Below are 19,944 nucleotides of genomic sequence, written 5' to 3'. Positions count from 1 at the left end.
CCCATAATTATTCTATTTCTTCTGCAGTGTTGTTTTGAGATCCTTTAAAATTATATATTTACTTCACGAATGTGAATCGTGTCATTCCACAAGAAAAACCCTGGTTGTGATTCAAGTCTGAGCTTCTCAGGGGCAAGCTGCAGTCCCCATACCCCACAGTGCCCCATGGTGCTGACACCTGAGAGAGAACACCCAGCCTGCAGGGACTCAGTGGCCCGATGGCTGATTTTATTCAGCTACACTGGCTTTGATGTCTCTATCTGAGTCAGGGATTCACACAGTAGTCTGATAAAATCTCAATTGTCAACTGTTTCTGTAAATAAATCTCTTTGGAGCACAGGCCTGTGTATTAGTTATACATTGTCCAAGCCTGCTAGTATGTTACAAGCACAGAATTTAATGGTTGTGATTATGTTACCCACAGACTTAAACTTCTTTCCTACTGGGCCATTTATAAGAAAATTTTCCTACAACTTGATTTAAGTGGTCCTTCGAGAACAATCTCTAATCAAACTCATAAAAAAGTGCCTCGTTTGCATGCTTAAAAATAAGCTGAGTTACAGAGTCGTATGTAAATCTGGGTCCCTCAATGAATTTCCAAGTTAACTCTGAAATGAATGTTGTTGGTTTTTAATAGATTAAGAAATCTCTTTTTCTGTCCTGTTTTGAGCCTGGCAGTCTCCTACAGTCAAACCTTGTGTTTAGTTCTGGAGGCTGACTAAACTGGCTGCCCTCTGGAGTCACGAAGCACATACCTTGTGCCAACCTTGCATGCTAAGAGCAGTGACCAAGAAGATGGCATTGGGGGAGGGGAGGGTTGAACAGTTTGTGATGTCCCCCTGGAAGGAGTCTTTGAGGAAGTGTGAGTGCACTCTTCTGCAGGTGGTTGCACTGAACAGCTAGTGGTGTCCTGGGCTGGGACAGGGCTGAACACAATCGAAGAGCCTCAAGAAAGATGGTGGGGCTGGTGGGAAAAGAGTAGCCAGCCAGCCGTGGGCGGTAGGGAGGCGCAGTATGGATACACATGACTTGAAGAGTGGACAGATTTTAAAGACGAGTCATGGTCTTGAAGAAGATGACAGGTTGCATTTGGAACATGGATCTAGGAAGCAATAGGACACATGGGGACACTGGTTATGGGTACTCGGCAGAAGAAATGGCTCCAGCTTGACCTAGAAAGAGCTTTGGAAGCAGTGAGTCCACAGTTAGGTGGATTATCCTGTCAGTCACCAAGCTCAGAAGTGGTGGTATAATATTAGGTTAAGCCATTGTGAGTTTGTTCTCTCAATGACAGTGCATGTGTGTGCCGTGTGTACTGAACATACTGGTCAGCCACTGCCTTGTGGGCACAAGAGATGTTTAGGAAAATATTCCATGAAACTGTTCTTCCTCTAAAACACCCTGCCACCATCTCTGGCCACCTGAAACATTTTATACATGTCATTGTCCTCTCTGCCTCAAGTTACTATTTACACATAATCAGAGTTATGAATGCTTGCAAGCCACTGTGTGGGTGCTGGGAATCAAACTCAGGTCCTCTGCAAGAATAGCAAGTGTGCTTAACCACTGGGCCATCTCTCCAGCGCAGTACTGGCCCTTCTTAGACCTAAATATTTAGCCTTGCTTAAATTTAAATCTGCCAAGTTTCATATGTCTGGGAAACTTTTGGCTTGACCTCAGAGAGTGGGAGCATCATTTCAGCCACTCCATGGCAGAGTTCTTTTCAACTGGAAATATTGCACCTCTTTGGGAACTTGAGTTTCTCTGAATTACCTCCTTTCTTTTCTTTTTTTGAGACACAGTCTCTTTCTCTCTCTCCATAGCCCTGGCTATCCTAGAACTCACTCTGTAGACCAGGCTGTCCTTGAACTCACAGATCCCACTGCCGCTGTCTTCAGAGTGCTGGGATCAAAGACATGCCATGCCTGGCCCCACTTCTTTTTGTTCTAAAAAACAAAAACAAACAACAAAACCTGTTTCCTTCTGTTTGTTTGCGAATGAGGCAGGGTCTTGCTCTGTAGCAGAGAGGAAAGTTTCCCTAGAAAGAAGCTCTGCTGGGTCAGGTCTTTGTTTACTCCTCAGTGAGTCTGGATTTTCTGAATGATGTACTATGCATGCAGCCTTACAGTTTCTGTAGGCACAGCTCTGAGCAGGGGTTAGCCTACTGTCAGCTCTGTTTACACAGTAAGCATCACGGTAGGTCCGGGCTATGTGTTTCAAAGTGTTATAGCTTTGCGGACAAGTCTGCATTCAGTCTTACTAGTGTCTGATAAATTTGCATTTAGCCTCCTGACCCATGTCTTTTTTCCTCCTAAAAGTGTATTTTATTAAACAGAAGGGGAAAAAAGTCCAAAACAGGAACACAAAAGTGTTCTCATCCAATTGTTAACTGCCTCATAAAACTTCAAATGTACTGTGAATTTTTATCTTGAGCTTGGGACAGGTGCTCCTTGGCTGTGGGTGTGGAGGGTGGCCCTGCAGAGCTCAGTTGCAGCTTTACCTCTCCTGGCCCCCTCCGTAGCAATGCAGAGACCACAGCCTCATCCCAACCAGCAGTGGTGCCAGGGCTCTCCCAGCCACACAGCACTGCCTTTAGCTTAACATTCAATCAAAATTTTTTTCCTCAGGAAAATTTATGATGAGGATAAAGTCTACTGACTTCTATCTTTCAAAAGCACAGTGTGCTCTGAAGAAATCACCCTGGGTTGGGTGGGCACAGGAGACGCTGCATTTGCCTCAGGGTGCCCCGCACAAGGCTCTGGCTTTTTATAGCTCTGTTTTGCAAAAAACGAGGGCTTTGGTTTTATTTTGTTTATTTATCCTTACCATTCCTGGAATCATGTGTGCCAGTGTATTTCAGTTTGTTTGTTTGATTTTTGGTTGTTTGGTGTATGTGTTTCCAGCTTGTTATTATTGTTCTAGGTTGGTGTTCTAAGTTCCGGGTTCATCACAGCATCTTTGTGCCCACCTGCCTGCCCGCCATCATGCTTCCTTCACTGTCTCCCATGCTTGGGTTCACCTTAGGGTTCACCCTGCTTTCCGCAGTCTGTCTTCCTCACTAGATAGATTAAGTATCCGTCCGTACTTTAGGGAAGGTAAATTGGTAAGGAGGTGCCAGCTCTTGGCCTTGTCCTACAAATTATTTCATCATTTCCCTCTGTTTCGTTGAAAGCAGCAAACCAAATCCCAACCAAATCTCCAGCAGCAACGGCAAGGCTGGCACTGTGAATGGAGCTGTGGGGACCCCGTTCCAGCCCCAGAGCGCACTCCTAGGACGAGCCTGTGAGAGCTGCTATGGTAAGTCTGCTCAGGCGGTGCCTGGCTAAGTGGGGAACTGTCCTGTGGGTGAATTAGTGAGAAACTTCTAGAAAGCATGTCTGCTGCTCAAAGGCAGGGAGGGCAGTGTCTCCTCTGAGCAGGTGCCCAACCCGCCAAGCCCACGCTGGGACCAGGGACATTGGCTGAGCACCCTTGCTAAGGTGAGCGTGTGTTTATTTGCTCTGGTTTTCTCCTGTGGGTCTGATGTGTTTGCTGGCAGCTCTCCTTTCTTTAAACTGTGTGCAGTTATATTCGCTTTGCCCAATCCACGGTACTGTGATACATACTAAATCCCCTCTTGGAGTTCCTCAGTGTCCTCAGACAAATTAACTGTGTCTGATCCTTCTGGAGGAGAGGCAGGTGTGAGGATGACAAGGGCTCACAGCCCTCGAGCTCCCAGGGTACCAGGTGGGGAAATGCCAGGTTATGATATTTGCTTTTGGCCTCGGGCCTTACTGCTTGCAGGGTTCTTATGTGTGCCCTTGGTGTTGTATGGGTTGGTGAGATGGTCTGGCCAGCAGCCCACACAGTAGATATTTATTTTAAATCTCAAACGACAGCAAAAGTTCCCCTTTCTGTCCTTGCTGTGTGTGTCAGGTTCTTGAGGCAGGGTCTCCCATGAGCACAGGCTAGCCTCCAGGGTCTCCCATGAGCACAGGCTGGCCTCCAGCTCGCCATCCCCTTGCCTCAGCATCCTCCGGAGAGAGTGGATCACAGGCATGGACCACCACAGCACAGCCATGTTTCTTCTGTGGGTTCTTATGTGCATGTAGACGTGTGCAGGTGTATTTATGTATGTGTGTGTGTGCACATGTGTCCTTGGGGCCCTTATTTGTATTTAAACAAAGTCAGTTGGGGACTAGAGAGCTAGCCCGGTGGTAGAGTTTAAGGAATAGTATTGGCCCAGGACCCAAGATCAAGTTCTCACACAAAGAAGATTTATTTGCCCCAGAGGGACAGAGGGCAGGGAATAAGAGACAAACATAGGAGATACAGGATGAGGGGAAGAAAATAAGGGGGAAGGGGTATTTGTTCCAGCTGGGGACAAAGGACAGCCTCTGGATAGAGAAGGGGACAGACAGGCACATAGGCAAATGACAGTTTATAAAGGTACAAGGAAAAACGTCGTGCTAGAGCATGGTGTTTGATTTTAATCGGACATGTTATTAGGTGAGCCAAAGGAGGCTTTTGATTATATAGACGTTGATAGCTGGGCCTTGGTGGTCAGCCTTAGGAGGAAATGGCCAAATAAGGGGATAGACCTTGGCGGCCAGCTTTAGAGATGTAGTCTAACGGTTTTCAGTAAGGCAGAAGACATGAGGGAGAAGGGTACGGTCTACCAGAGCCATGCCCACCACACTCCACGTTCACGAGTGCTCCAGCGGGCGCTCAGCTCAGGACCTGAGTCGGTGGCCAGCACTCACACCAGGTGGCTCACAACCAACCATAACTTAGCCCCAGGGTATCTAGCACCTTTGGCCTTCTAGTGCACCCACCATACATGTAATAAAAATGTTGGCACAAAATCAATCTGTCTGAAAAAACATCACCTTTATTGTTTGTTTTAAGATAAAAGAGGAAAAGGGTTTAGGCCTCACTATGGAAGGAATTTTCCAAGAGCAGCTCATGATACGGAAATTATTCTGAATTTGCTAAGGGCAACTAAATGTAATAGTCTATTTTCTGGCCCTTTCGGTGTGGGTAGGGCACTGGACCTAGGGACTTACTGTGCCCAGCCCAGGTTCTAGCACTGAGCTACAGTCTGTATAGCTCGGCTTTTACCCTTTGCGAGCTGACGTGGGAGGTGTTTGTCTGTGGACACCTTCCTGCACTAGCTGACTGCTTTGGGTGGTGGTTACTTACAGGCAGGGCAACTGTTCCCAGGATTAGTGTAGTAGTCCCTGCCTGCGTTTTTAACTGTCTCCCCACTCGGTCCCCACTCCTCTTTGGCTTGCACTCAGGAGCTCCTCCTGTGGACCGAGTGTAAGCTGCAGAAGCTGACATAGGCCAAGTGTCCAGCCAAGCGTCAAATCAGCTGGGGCCAGGCCTTACCAAGCATGATGCACATGAGCTGCACAGGCTCACGTGGTGGGGATTTATAGCCTTCAGGACTTGCCGTATTTAGGGAGAAATTCTAAAGTAAGATCTTTGTTTCCTGAGTAAAGGAACGACAGACAGGTCTCTGGTTTTGTTTGGCTCCTGACTTACCAGTGAGGCCTCTCCTCAGGTCCTTAGCAGTCCTCATGAGAGCTTCTGAACAGTTCTGTTCCGGTTTTAAACACTGCCAAGGAACTAAGAGTGATAATAATATCCTTCAAAAGGCTTATTTCTAGACATCTACATAATGAAATCACTTTTAATTAACAAAATAAAATCTCGGCAGCCTGAGGCATAAATCAAGATGTGACTCCTCTTAATAGACAAACATTTGCTCTTTGTGGTGGAAACAAGCAGCCTAATATCTTTGGGGTACTGAGAACGCATGCACATGCACACTGCACTTTCTCGTGCTTGGCCTGCAACCTTGGGAAACCAGCTGTAAACTAGCCCATGTAATCTACGGTAAGCGACTGCTGTGGACCCTGTACGCTAGCTGTGGCTTCTGAGGCTCGGTTAAATCATGGCGTCCCTTCCCCTCTGTCTTCAGCCACACAGTCTCACCAGTGGTATTCCTGGGGCCCACCTAATATGCAGTGTAGACTCTGTGCGACCTGCTGGCTGTATTGGAAAAAGTACGGAGGTCTGAAAATGCCCACGCAGACGGACGAGGAGAAGGCTCCCAGCCCTGCCGCAGAGGTGAGTGAGTGGAGCCTGTGCGGGTTAAACGCCATGTTTCCTGGCTATCGGCTTCTTCCTGGGAAACAGAAATGCAATACAGGGCAACTTACAACTGAACGAAGCTGGGTTTATTGTTAAATATAGGCTGTATGCTCATGGTGGGTGTGAACGCAGAAGCTAGGAGAAGTGGGATTTTTCAGGTATTCAAAATATTGGTCTTTTGAGATTATTCAGGGGGGAAAAAAAAGAATAATGTGTGTGGGAAGTGTTTTCCTGAGAGGAGAGCTCACAGTCTTGTTTAAAAAACAATTTGTAACCTTTAGATACTGTTGAGAACATCAGTTACACAAAATAACAAATGCAAATGGAACCTTTTCTTTCCTTGGTTGTTGTGGAGGGCCAAGAAGGGCCCAGTCTTGAGTGAACGGAGTTGATGAGCCTGGCGAATCCGCAGAGGTGGAGGACGCCCCTCAGGATTCCCACAGGGCCGCTCCCAGCTTCTCAATGATGGTGGTGGCCCCTCTGATCTGGGACTGAGTTCCACGCCTGCCCTGCGCACTCCCTGCATCCTTACCATTCGGGCACACTGCGTTTCCCCGAGAGGCAGCTTCCTGAGTTTCAGATGCTTCCAAGTGGCCGTGTGCGTGCTTTGGCAAGTTCTCTTCTGAACATTCCGTTGTTTTCCGCAATTGCAGGACCCGCGCGTGAGAAGCCACCTGTCCCGGCAGGCCTTGCAGGGCATGCCGGTCCGGAACACCGGGAGCCCCAAGTCGGCCGTGAAGACCCGCCAAGCTTTCTTCCTCCATACTACGTATTTCACAAAAATTGCTCGTCAGGTCTGCAAAAACACCCTGCGGCTGCGGCAGGCAGCGAGACGGCCGTTTGTTGCTATTAACTATGCTGCCATTAGGGCAGAATGTAAGACGCTTTTCAATTCTTAACCTTACACGTTCCGCTCCTCGCCATCCTCTCTCTCTCCCTCGCTCTCTCTTTTTGTTTGTTTGTTTGCAATAAACATAAGTTCTTGTGTACAGCCTTTGTTTTTTTTTTAAACATTGTTCTTGTCTGCTGCCATTTATACCACGCCACCCCGAGAAACAACATGGAAACCCCTGTAAATTTTCAGAGTAGCGCTAATCAGAAGGTGGGGGAGGCGACCCTACCCAGTGGGCTTTTGCGACACAGTTGCCCAAAGGGACCTTAACTGAAGCACGGCTGCCTATTTGGTAGTGTGGCAGTGGATGATAAAAGGATGATAAAAAAGCCCCTAAGGAGACAGCACAATCCAGTCGTAAGGATTCATTGGGTTTTAATAAAGTTTGCTAATTTATACCAGTTAGGAATCGTAGGTCTTGACAAAGCTTTTGTCTTCCCAGGAGCCTTTGCAGCCATCATACAGTCTGTAGGAGACACAGTGCTTCCTAACCAATCCTGTGTTTGTTAGTGTAGAAATGTTGAAGTCCCTGTAAGGACCCTCTGTAAGAGCACCCCCGAGCATCCACGTTTAGTTTTCACCAGGCCCCACCTGTTGTGGTTGAGCGCTCTCTGTCCCGTTTGATTTCCATTTCATAGTCATCCGTTATCAGTCTGGCATCTCTGTGGCTCACTCTCGTTTCCAGCTAAGCTAGTCTGCTCATGTTTCGTTTTCTGTTGCTGTTGTTAGAACTAAGGTTATCTGCTCCAGTGAGCCATACACTGTCTCCTTAAAGGATTTAAAAAACAAAAACAAAAACAGGGCAGTTGGCCTTATGGCCTTTTTAGATTAGAAACTCTTAAAGATATTTGGGTGCTTTCTCTTTCCTTTTTTTCATTTCTTTCTTTGTTTTTTGTTTGTTGGTTTTTTGGGGGATTTTTGTTTATTTTTTGCTTTTGTTTTTTGTTCGTTTTGTTGTTTTGTTGTTTTGTTTTGGCTGGGTTTTGTTTTGTTTTGTTTTGTTTTGTTTTGTTTTTTTGAGACAGGGTTTCTCTGTGTAGCCCTGGCTGTCCTGGAAGCTCACGCTGTAGATCAGGCTGACCTCAAATACACGAGATCCTCCTGCCTCTACCTCCTGAGTGCTGGGATTAAAGGTGTGCACCACTGCCCCACTCAGGTGCTTTTTCTGTGAAAGAAACTGATTATGGAGCACAGTAATGCTGGGGAGGTCAGGGTAGGAGAATGAGTAGTTCAAAGTCATCCTCGGCTACACAGGGAACTCAAGACCACCAGCTTCGGTGACATGAGACTGTGTTTCAAAAAAACAAAAACAAAAGCATATCATTATGAGATGTTCTCTCATTCGAAGAGGATGTCTGTAAACGAAATGACGACTGAAAAAGAATTCCTTATTTATAAAAATAATTTTCAGTAGAAAATTGAAAGTTGAAAGATTTTTAAGCTTCAAGGCAGGAACCCTATAAGAACAGAGAAAATCCGTGACCATTCGGTCTCCCGCATGGAGGGAGTCGACTGCTTCACATCGCAATAGTCGAGAATTCAGGCTTATCTGTGGTTCTGTCCTGGCATTTCTGAGGTCAGGGACTTGCTATTCTTTTTACCCATTTTAAGGAACTAGGAAATAAATATATCCACCCAAACTGTTTAGATGACTTAAAACTTATAACAATGACATTGTTATATAATTTTTTAGGAGGAATAATTGAAATATTTCAGACAGAAAATTAGTGATTGGCCGGGGCCCAGTATCATCCTTGTTTCCAACAAGCCGAAGAGAAGTCATCGGCAGAGGAACCAGCCTCTATGTGGGCCACTTTGCCTTTGGCTCTCAGTCGACCAGTGTTTTTGTATGTCATCTTTGAGCAGCCTCAGCGAAGTGTGTTTGTGCCATTTCATTCTAGCCTTGTCACTTAAGAGTCCATGCTGCCAAAATTAAATTCAGGGTTATCTATATTCTATCTTTTCAAATGCATGGAAAACGGTGAGGGGGGAGCACCCGTTTGTTGCAATGAAATTAAAAAATAAAAACCTTACTATTTCCTTCTTTATCTCCATTGAAGTACAGAGAATCAGACAGGACAGTTTTTACCCTACAACTTAAAATGTCAGGGTTGGTCGCTATGTACTTACTGAGCTCCTTTTCTAGCATCTAGCTGATTTTTACTTTATCTTTTCTCTTATCTGTACATTCTTATTCAGTAGATGCTTTTATCTCAGCTCTGTAGTAACCTAATGTTTATAGGCAACCAAGTCTCTGATCCATTGGAAGTGAATAGCCCCGAGCGCTTGTGTGTGTGTGTGTGTGTGTGTGTGTGTGTGTGTGTGTGTGCATGCACGCTTGAGAATGCAAATGTTGACTACTCCATCTCTGTAAGACACAACCGTTACTGATACAGTGCTGATGTACTTTCAGATAAGATGGGAGCTTGTAATTCTCAAGCCTTGAGGAATAGAGTCGAGGTGGATACATTTAGAATAACAAGTAGCATTAGGAAAGGAACTAGTTCCCTTGGGCACAGCTCCAGAACCACTATTGTAGGGACTCCCGGGTCTTCTGATGCCTGCCAGAAGTGGGAAGCCACCAAGCTTGCAGCCCCAGAAAAGCATGACCAGCACCTAAGAACTTGACTCAGTAGGTACGAAGGAACCAATTCCATAGCCTTTTGTGTTCCTTAAGGAGCATGTACTAAGGCTTGCAATATTGTTAATTGTGATTTTGTAAGAATTAATAATTGTAGTAAGGGAAGTGGGAGACTAGGAAAAACGGGATGAGATCTTTTTTCCCCATTGTTCATCTTGTACAGGAATGGCATAGGCAGAAGGATTGCCACTCCTTTGAGGCTAGCCTGGGCTACATAGTGAGTCTATGTACCAGACCCTATCTCAGAACAGAACCACAAGTATATAGAATTCATGTGTGATATCTATGTAAACTTTTTAAACCTGAGCACAGATACTTGACATTCGGAACCCTCACACTGAAGTAAACTTAAGGGACACATCTGCAGCACTTCAGAGACAGCTAATCCTCCCCCTCTTGCCATGAGCAGGTGGGAATTCCCCTGCCGCCTTGCCATCTTGCAGAAATGATTAAGTAGCAAGGAAGCCATAGACCAGCTATAATCCCATGGTGAACGTGAAGGTACTTTGTGTCTCTTCAAGAGATTCTGAAGATGTGAATTCAACTTTGGGAGCGTCCAAGACCCCTTGGGGAAGTTTTGGATTGTTTTTTGTTTTGTTTGTTTTGTTTTTTAGATTTGCAACAAAAGTTATTCTTAGCAATCCCACGCACTTTCCTGGAGTTGTCAGCTTGAAAGTAGCAGGAGGGAAACCATATACTGTGGCTTCTCTTGCCTGTTTTTATAATGTTTGCTCTGTGCGTGTGTGTGTGTGTGTGTGTGTGTGTGTGTGTGTGTGTGTGTGTGTGTGTCTGTTTGCCTTTAATAGAAATTTGTTCTTCAATGGTTACTTAAATTTTAAATTTTTTATGTATATGAGTATTTTGCCTGCATGTATGTATGTGTACCATATATATGTATGGCACATGGAAGTCAAAGCCCATTGGTCCTAGAGTTACAGGTGGTTTTGAGCAACAGTATGGCTGCTGGGAACCTAACCAGGATCTTCTGCAAGAGCCACAAGGGCTTGTAACTTCTGCACCCTTAAACTGATAACATGTAAACTGGTTACTTCTATGTCCCTTAAATCGTTCTTTTCTTTTAAGTTGTGCAAGTGGTTTCAAGTCACGTAGCCTTTTTCCTTCCTGATAAATGTTCTTCAGAGGCAACTGCTGTCATGGTACATTTGAATTTTATAGCCATATTAAGATTAAAATTCGGAGACCCAAATTAGGAGTCTCCTAAAAATCCAGTTTATATTCTCAACTACTGTCTTGAGGGAAGGAATGCCCACCTCTGAGGAGTCTTGGCAGATGTCCCCCATCTTTGACACCCTGTGCAGCTGATGGATGAGACAGAGCTGCTAGCTTCTTGTTCTCCTTTCTAGTGACGTAGAAACCACTGCAAAGATCCAAAGGCACTTAGACTTCTGGCCACTTATTTTTGCTCCTTTCTGTTTTCTGTTAGAAGGCTTCCTGATCTCTGGAAGCCTCATCTTAGCAAGGTTACTGCCGGATCTGTGGGGCCAACTCTTTGACATTGTGTTGTATTTCTAAATCAATCAATGTGTGTATGTGGGGGGACGGTCTCTATGTAGACCAGGCTGACCTCAAACTCGAAAAGATCTGCCTCCAGAGGGCTAGGATCCAAGGCATGCACCACTACCCTGGGCTAAACATTTCTATCAAAAACTGCTTTATAGCACCTGAGTTCTCTGTTTTGTTTCTACTGATGATTTTGTTTGACAGAGAGATCTGGAAAGAGCATGTCAGTATTTTTTTTTTTTTTTGAGAGAGAGAGAGAGAGAGAGAGAGAGAGAGAGAGAGAGAGAGAGAGAGAGTTTACTCGTGTGGAGAGCAAGGTGCAGAAGCACAGGCCACAGCGTGCTTGTGAAGGTCACAGGACAGCTGTTGGCCTTTGCCTGCCTCGTTGGAGGCAGCATTTCATAAGCCAGCCTCAAGGGCCTGTGAGCTTCTGGAGGTTCTGCCTTTATCTCCCATCTTCCCCAGGAACAGAGACACACTTAGATTGCAGAATCCAGATTTCAGTTGTCGGACTTGTGCCCCAAGTACCTTTACCTACTGAGCCATCTTCCTGGCCCTCATTTGTGCATTTTAATTAATCATGTGTATTTTGAAGCTTTTGTATTTAATAATCTCCCTCCACCTCCGGTATTTCCAGTACATCTGAGAAAAGATCAGAGGCAGGCATGAATGTGTCAATATTCGATGCATGCCCTGCTATAGGAAGCTCAAGAAATGAGCTTATGCCCAGTCAGTGACGTGAATGAGATCTTGCCAGTTTGGGTTCCCTCTGGCTTCTGTGCGTAGTCCTCAGTTGCTTCCTTTGTCCACACACTTGTAGTGGCCTCCTCTGTGTTAAGCTGGAGATGGTGAGTAATCTGGGGACCAAGGACAGACAGCTTGGTGTAGCCTGGCCTATATAGACCAGGATGCAGCAATATTGATCGCACAGCGAGGTTTGCAAATGTTCCTGTGAGCCAAATGTGGTGTCCTACTGAACGGCTCCCACGTTTCTTATGTTAAAGCCAGGCTAGACCACCTTAGCACTTTTCAACCTAGTTTCTTTCTAATTGACTGATTACTCTCTGTACTAATTACTGTCTTTAAAATAGACTTACTAGTGAAATGCAGATCCCGCTAGAGAGCATTGAGGGGACTTGTAAACCTTCCCTGGGAATATGACACAATCGGCAAGAGCAGTCTGAGAAACTAGAGGCAGTTTGCCGCAGTTCCAAGCGGAAACCCAGTTTGCATGGTGGCGATGACCGTCTTTGGGTTTGGTGGCTCTTGTCAAGGTGACGATAACATCCGGCATCAGTCCGTCAGTTGTAGCCACATTCACAAGTTTCCCTGGTGTTCTTGCAGACTAAAGGGCAAAGTGTATCTTGTTGCTAGGACTATGGAGAGTGGCTTTGTCCAAAATACTGAGGAATTCACTCGGGCTGCTTGTATTAATGAAGAAGAAAACAAAAACAAACGAATGCTTTCGCTTGTCTCCTTTCCCAAACATGACCAAGATTTTAGGCAAAGTAGACATAGGAAGAGGAATTTTGGTGTTAGCGCTCGGTGGTTCCACCGGTGTTTCACAGGGTAATGCGCTTGCTAGAGATGTGCTTGCTTCTGCCTCTGTCTTCGTGGTTCTTCAGTAACAGGTGGAAGCCTCACGACCCCTTGCAGAGGCACTCATCTGAGTGGAGGGGAAGTTGTCAGTGGTAGCATCATGGGTAAACAGTGCTCGGGGCACAGAGTTACTGGGGCTTCTAAGCTTCCTGCAGCAAGTGCCCCGTCTATTTTAATGTTTTTAAATGCTATTTCCTCCATCTGTTTGATAGGGTTTTTTTTTTTTTTTAATTTCCCTGGTGAAAAGGGACTAGTGGCCACAACAAGCACAATCTTGAAGTTATTTTAGGTTCCAAAGTGGATATGTTTTGACGATAAATGCAAAGGACACCTATGGGTGTCAAAGGCAACTTCTGTCTGTGTGCCTAGGACAGGTCTCAGCTTGAAAGAGGAAAAGACCCTTACTAGGCTCAAAACCCTGAGGCGCCATTTGTCATACATTTGGAGATGGGGCAAAGCATAAACATTATAGACCTATATCAGCTAAGGCAATTGATGAGCCTGTGACAATGTCTACTTTAACAATTCTTTTTTTTTTTTTGGTCCCTCGATCTGTGTTGACCTCAGCTCTATGGTATGGTAGTGTTACACTGACCCTGTCTCGATGACAGCTCCTTTAAAGGACAGTGCTTATGTTGTACACTTTTATTTCCTCTTCTGAAAGAAGACTCCTTGGTCAGGGCCCAGCTTCACATTGTGGCTGTTGGGTGTACACGTACCTTTAAAACCTCAGCCCAAGGATCAATGTGTGAAGGAGGGAACCGAGGGCAGTGACAGAACCAAATGGCTTTGCCCGGCCACCATCTGAGGGAAGCCAAGGCTTCTGAGTGAGGCCCACTCCAGCTAGGCCAGGAGGCGGCTGAATGTGTTGCCTTGCCAACCATTGGCTTGAGTTGTCTCAAGCCACATTAACTTTACATTAGGATCTGCCCCACTTTGAGTGTAGTCTGAGTATTTTTCTGTCATAATGTAGGAATGTCACAACCAAAAGGGAAGCCCATTCCCATCACTTTTCAGGGGAGCACATGGAGTGTGTGAGACCTACACTCCGTCAGCTTTAATGTGAGCATTGGTGTGAGGCCCCCATTCAGTACAGGGATCTGAAACTCAAAACAGTTTTCTCTCTCCAGAGGAAGTAGCGGGAACGGGGTGGGTGCTCTGCATTTCCCCCCTCACCCTGCAACCTCCCCCAACCTGCACCCTTTATTTCTGTGTTGTGTGTTGAAGGTAGAAGAAACCGCCTCACTGGTGTCTCCATGTTTCTTTCTCTCCTCAGATGCAGACAGACATGCTGAACTTTCTGGAAGCCCACTGAAAAGCAAGAGCACCAGGAAACCTTTGTCATGTATCATTGGGTATTTAGGTGGGTATCATCTAACCCAGGAAGAACGCAGGAGACAACGTTTATGTGCTGTAGACATCCTTTACAAATTAAGACCTGGACTTTGATATTCAAGTCCTTCAAATGGGTGAAGTCCAGTACCTTTATATTTAAAGTTTTATTTTGTCTTGGAAATTCTCGTCAATACACAAAGTTAAACATATTTGTTTACGTCTAAAAGCTTGTTGAATTAAATGTGGATTAATTATAATAAATATAGGCTAAGAAAAAGAAAAAGTCACCTATGGTGGCTCCTGCCTATAATCCCAGCACTTGGGAAACTGGGGCAGGAGGATTGCTGTGAGCTCCAGAGCAACTTGGCTACCTAGCATGACCCTGCCTGAAAACAAGAAGGAAACCAAGCAAATCAATGGGCGAGTTGGGAGAGGGATTTTAAAATTATTCAATAATACAGAGTGAATATCCTAAATTTTAATTTTTATTCAAATCCTTATACTATCTCTAATTTGCCTTTCCCTTTAAATAGAGGACTGCTTTAAAACAGAATTAAACAGACTTTTCATCTTTAGGGGGAAAAATATATTTTTTCAACATTAGGAAAAAAAGTCAGTCATAGTGACTGATGCCTATAAACCAGCTCTCAACAAAGACAGGGAGATCCGTAGGCCTAAGGCCATCCAGGCTACCCAGCAAGACCTGCCTCAAAAGCAGTGAAGGGTCTTGGTGTATACCTGCATCTTAACATTCTGGAAGTGGAGGCAGAAGGATCAGGAGTTCAAGGTCAACCTAGCTACGTAGTTGAGGGCCTATTTAGGCTTCACTAGATCTTGCCTCAAAGAAAAGAAAACCCCAAAGCAAACTTATCCCTTTCAAAATCAAAAGAGCAAACAACCAGAAAAAAAAAAAAAAACAGCACCCCCCCACACACACAAAGGTGAAGTGTATAGCTTGGTGGTACAGCGCGTGTCTAGAACGCACAGTGCCCTGGGTTGGAGTCCCAGGTGCCTCAGAAACATGAGTATTTCAGTTTTGATGCGCTGGCTGTGTGGAAAGGAAGCATTTCTATTGTTTCCTGACATCTATGATGCCATGTAACTCAGAAGTCTCCAAAGATGACAGGTCCACTTACAGGATAAACTATGACAGCTAAGAGTAGTGTTAAGAATCACTAAGCAGTAACACTCTCCTACAGTTTTAAGATAAACGCATAGAACGTAATGAGCTCCCTGTCTGAGGCAAGGAGACCGTGCGTTTGGCGATGCCAATATTTCTTTTCATTTCTCAGTAAAGGAGAAACACTCCGAGTTACACTGCAGCTCATCTCGCTGCCAGGAATACTTATTTGTTTGAAGTGTTCAGACTTCGGGCATCTGATCTTTGAACAGTCAAAGTGTAGCCTTGAACTTGATGTGTTATCTGTCTCAGAAGCCCATAGCGTCAACTTTGATGTTACTTTGATACCTTACTTCCTGTTCTAGTTCTCAAAGGCTAAAGAGCTTGAAGTCTCAGCCACATAGTGAGTTTCAGGTCAGCCTGGCCTACGCAGGACCCTGCCGAAAATAAAGTAAAAATAAAATAAACAAAACCATGGGATACATGTCTTGTCCCAACACTTGGGAAGATCAGGGGTTCAAGGTCAGCTTCAGTTACTTGAGATCCTGTCTCAAAACAGTTAAAGAACAGAAACCACACTAGCTCTCGTGTCTTCCCACATGTCACATGGTTATGGGCGTGTCCTGGGTAATAAGGCCTTAATGACTGTCTGTAGTCTTTTCCTGGACCAACTCCTGGAGGCCTCTTCCCACCTGACAAGAAAAATTAACAATGCATGGTTGCCACCTTCTGTGCAATTCTCCTGTGGGCAAACTTACCCCGGTCCCTACCAGTTAAGTACCAGCTCTTCTGTCCTTAGATGGGGTGAGCTGAGCCCCGTCTCCACATGTGTGTGCTAGTCTAGACACTGTAGAATATAATTTGGGGGCCACCAAATAATAAGACCTTTTAGTCAAGCAGAGAAAGTGTGCAGTAAGGGCAATCAAATAAAACTTCAGGCATGATAAATTTCAGGTTTTAATGTGCACTGGGCACTTGGGAGAAGGACTTGTGTGTGTGGCAAGGTGTGTGGAATTCACCTCAGGCCTCATGCGTGCCAGGCAAGTGCCGGACCACTGCCGTGCACCGCAACCCCGGGAGGGGTTATCTCTCTTGCGTGCTAGGTCTACCTTCTCGGCAACAGTAGCAGTTGGTCTCAGCCTTGAAAGTTGTGTAGGTTTGGAAGGGATGGAAAACACAGAGCAGTGTTTTCATACTGCCCAAGGTTGAGAGAACCAGGGAGATGAAGGTTTAGCACACCTAAGGACTTAAAGGGTTAAAGGAGGTTCACTGTCTGTCTCACTCGGGTCAGGGTCTGGACGGTATAATGAGAAGTGAGACTAGCAAACCGTCAGGGCCATGCTGGAAGATGTTAGTTTGAATGGTGCTGGCACTTTAAGAATTACAAGATTTTGATCAGACCAAGTTGAATAGTTGTAACAGCCGGAGTGGCTTTTCCTAAATTTCAGTAAATCTCGCTATTTTGGCCCTTACATTGGGCAGTTGAACAGACAAGTTGGTTTGAATGTAGTTGAATGCTAGGTGACGACTCTGAGGAACACTGGTGGGGCTCTGGAGCAACCGGAGGTCTTTAAATCCACTTCCTGCAGGAATACTGCAGTTTCCTCGTAAGAACAGGTGGTGTCCGGTTATGTGGTGCTCAGCAAAGACCTTTAGCCATGAACCACATGCACATCAGTTGTGTGACATTGCCTTGGTCAAAGTGTACCATCTGCATTTCGGCTACAGTGTTTGAACTCTGGGCTCAAACTTCATCATTATGGAAGTGTTCTGGGCTTAGAGTATCCAGTGCTGGTCCCAGACCTGCTGGCTGTTGCACTGCCACGGGAAGAATCTTGTTTTTCCCAGTGCTTGTACACCAGATGTGCTGTGTGCTCTCCTGGTGGACAGGGCATAGGCTCAGGCTTTCCTGAGGCCGCCTCTGCAGATCATCTTTAGACTTCTAATGCGCTGAAGAAGCCAGACGCTTTATTCCCTTAGCAAATCTCAGGTTGCAAGTGACCTTCTGAAGTGGCTTTCTGAGTGTTTGTCTTCCCAACCTGAGGCTCAGAGCTCCAGCCAGCAGGGGAGGAGCCAGTTTCCGTGATAAGCAGAGCCATGGTAACAACACTTGAAGCTACCTCATTATGCAAGCCCACGGCTGGCTCCTAAGGGGCCGGACTCTCAGGTCGTTAGGAAAGAAGACATGTGCCTATTAGCTGTGTTAGAGTCCACACAGATTTCCGATACCGTGCTCTGAGTTGATATACCTTTCTCCCCTATCAGAGATCCATCCTGCAAAGAAACCTAATGTAATTCGATCTCCGCCGAGCCTGCAAACTCCAACTACCAAGAGGATGCTCACCACTCCAAACCACACGTCCCTGAGCATTCTGGGAAAAAGAAACTACAGCCATCACAACGGTCTAGATGGTATGTAAACCTGGGGATCCTTCTCCGACTGGCCAGGGCCACTCTGCCCTTGCCTGCTCACAGGTATCCTCAGCTGCTGTGGCGGCTCAGGCCCGTAACCCCGATACTGTGGAAGCGGAGGCAGGAGGACTGGGAGTTTAAGGCCGATTCCGGCTACCAAATGAATTTGAACCTAACCTGGGCTACCTGAGCTCATGTTCCAAAAAAGCCGGAAGGCTGGTGAGAACGTGAGCCGGTAAGGGAGCGAAGGGAAAAGGCTGCGGTGGGCCAGTGAGGCCCTGCTCAGTACAATCTCTCCACTTCCGCATCCGGCGAGAGCTTAGCGTGGAGGGGATCAGTATTTAGCTGATGCTCATGCTGTTCATCTGCCCCTGACTTCTCTCATCATCTCAATGTTTTTAATTGCCCGAGAGGGCTACATATCACGAAAGGAATTGCCTGGGTGATACCCTAAATACAGAAATAATTGGTTTGAAATGGAAAACCTGAGAAATATCACCTCTTACCCAGAGTGCATCTCTTAGGGTTGGCCATGTAATGACTCTTCGGGCGGAATTGAGTTATCTTACCCTTTGGACCCTAAACGCCACAGTAATAAATCACCCGGGCGGTATACATTGCTCATTTCGGACGTCCTGGTGTTTGAAGCTGTTATTACTGTTTAAGTGTTGGTATTTATTTATGAATAAAACTCTCCAGGCTTTCCCTGCCTTAGGAACTCCACATTTTTTAGTGACAGTAAATTATGTATAACAAGGCCCTAGAGCACAGATATGGAATAGACCTCCTAATAACACTTTCCATGGCTGACTTGCTTTTCTGTGGCGTTTGATGGCTGTAACCATGCCAAGATGAGTAAAATACTGAGGGTGAAGAGTTTAGTTTGTATCTGTAAGATATCACGTGCTACAATGTGGCTTACAGGAGTTTGGCTGCATAGCAGGTTTACACGAACCCTGTCAGAACAGTAAGAACATTGGCTCCTTGTCCCTCACGTGCCTGACAAGGAGGCAGTAGACGACCAAGCAAAGAGCGGGTCAGACGTAGAAATGGGACTTCGGTCCAGCTTTTTCTCACCCGAAGCGTGGGCCTTTGGGTTCAGACTTAAATAGAATATTGACTCTCCTCTTTTCATCTAATCATGCCCTTTGCTTGTCCCGAGTCCTGCTGTGAAAACATAAAGTAGGTTGAGATTCCTCCTCCTGCTCCTCCTCCTCTTCTTCCTGCTCTTCTTCCTCCTGCCCCTCCTGCCCCTGCTCCTGCTCCTCCTCCTGCCCCTTCTCCTGCTCCTCCTCCTGCCCCTTCTCCTGCTCCTCCTCCTGCCCCTGCTCCTGCTCTTCCTCCTGCTCCTCCTCCTGCTCCTCCTCCTCCTCTCCCTCCTCCTGCCCCTGTTCCTACTCCTCCTCCTGCTCCTCCTCCTCCTCTCCCTCCTCCTGCTTCTCCTCCTGCTCCTCCTCCTCCTCTCCCTCCTCCTGCTCCTGCTCCTGCTCCTCCTCCTCCTGCCCCTGCTCCTCCTCCTCCTGCTCCTCCTCCTGCTCCTCCTCCTCCTGCTCCTCCTCCTGCTCCTCCTCCTCCTGCTCCTCCTCCTCCTGCTCCTCCTCCTGCTCCTCCTCCTCCTGCTCCTCCTCCTGCTCCTCCTCCTCCTGCTCCTCCTCCTCCTCTCCCTGCTCCTGCCCCTGCTCCTGCTCCTCCTCCTGCCCCTGCTCCTCCTCCTGCTCCTCCTCCTCCTCTCCCTGCTCCTGCCCCTGCTCCTGCTCCTCCTCCTGCTCCTCCTCCTGCTCCTCCTCCTGCCCCTGCTCCTGCTCCTCCTCCTGCTCCTCCTCCTGCCCCTTCTCCTGCTCCTCCTCCTGCCCCTTCTCCTGCTCCTCCTCCTGCCCCTTCTCCTGCTCCTCCTCCTCCTCCTGCCCCTTCTCCTGCTCCTCCTCCTGCCCCTGCTCCTGCCCCTTCTCCTGCTCCTCCTCCTGCCCCTTCTCCTGCTCCTCCTCCTCTTCCTGCCCCTTCTCCTGCTCCCCTTCCTCCTGCTGCTCCTTCTCCTCCTCATTTCTGAGATGGGCCCGTCTTAAACTCACTCTGTAGTTAGAGACTAATCCTGAGTTTCTGTTCTTCTGCCCCTCCCTCCCAGGTGCTGAGATTACAGCTGTGTGCCATCGTCCCCATTTTATGTGGGGTTGGGGGATCAAACCTAGGGTGCTATGTCTGCTAACCACACGTGTTTGCTATCTCCCTCGCTGCTATGTCAGAAATACCTAACAAGACGCAACTTAAGGGGTTGGTGAGATGGCCCAG

The 19,944-nt window shown here is 46.6% G+C and overlaps 1 protein-coding gene across 11 annotated transcripts in view; it reads left to right on the top strand.

Annotated features, from left to right (window-relative positions):
• Mta3 (metastasis associated 1 family, member 3) overlaps nt 1–19,944 on the top strand; it is a 120,158-nt gene that overhangs the window by 82,280 nt on the left and 17,934 nt on the right. For 6 of the 11 annotated variants that reach the window (XM_039078111.2, XM_063261370.1, XM_039078113.2 and 3 more), the window contains exons 12-16: nt 3,173–3,297; nt 5,966–6,114; nt 6,792–7,014; nt 14,068–14,154; nt 17,512–17,658. In XM_039078111.2, the coding sequence (XP_038934039.1) occupies nt 3,173–3,297; nt 5,966–6,114; nt 6,792–7,014; nt 14,068–14,154; nt 17,512–17,658 (731 nt within the window). Of the gene's footprint in view, nt 1–3,172; nt 3,298–5,965; nt 6,115–6,791; nt 7,015–14,067; nt 14,155–17,511; nt 17,659–19,944 lie in introns of those variants that run through there. The other 5 variants (XM_063261374.1, XM_063261371.1, NM_001106705.2 and 2 more) reach the window with 2 other exon arrangements.

Source organism: Rattus norvegicus, chromosome 6, assembly GCF_036323735.1.
Source record: "Rattus norvegicus strain BN/NHsdMcwi chromosome 6, GRCr8, whole genome shotgun sequence".
NCBI lineage: Eukaryota > Metazoa > Chordata > Mammalia > Rodentia > Muridae > Rattus > Rattus norvegicus.
This window is presented reverse-complemented; position numbering and strand designations above follow the sequence as displayed.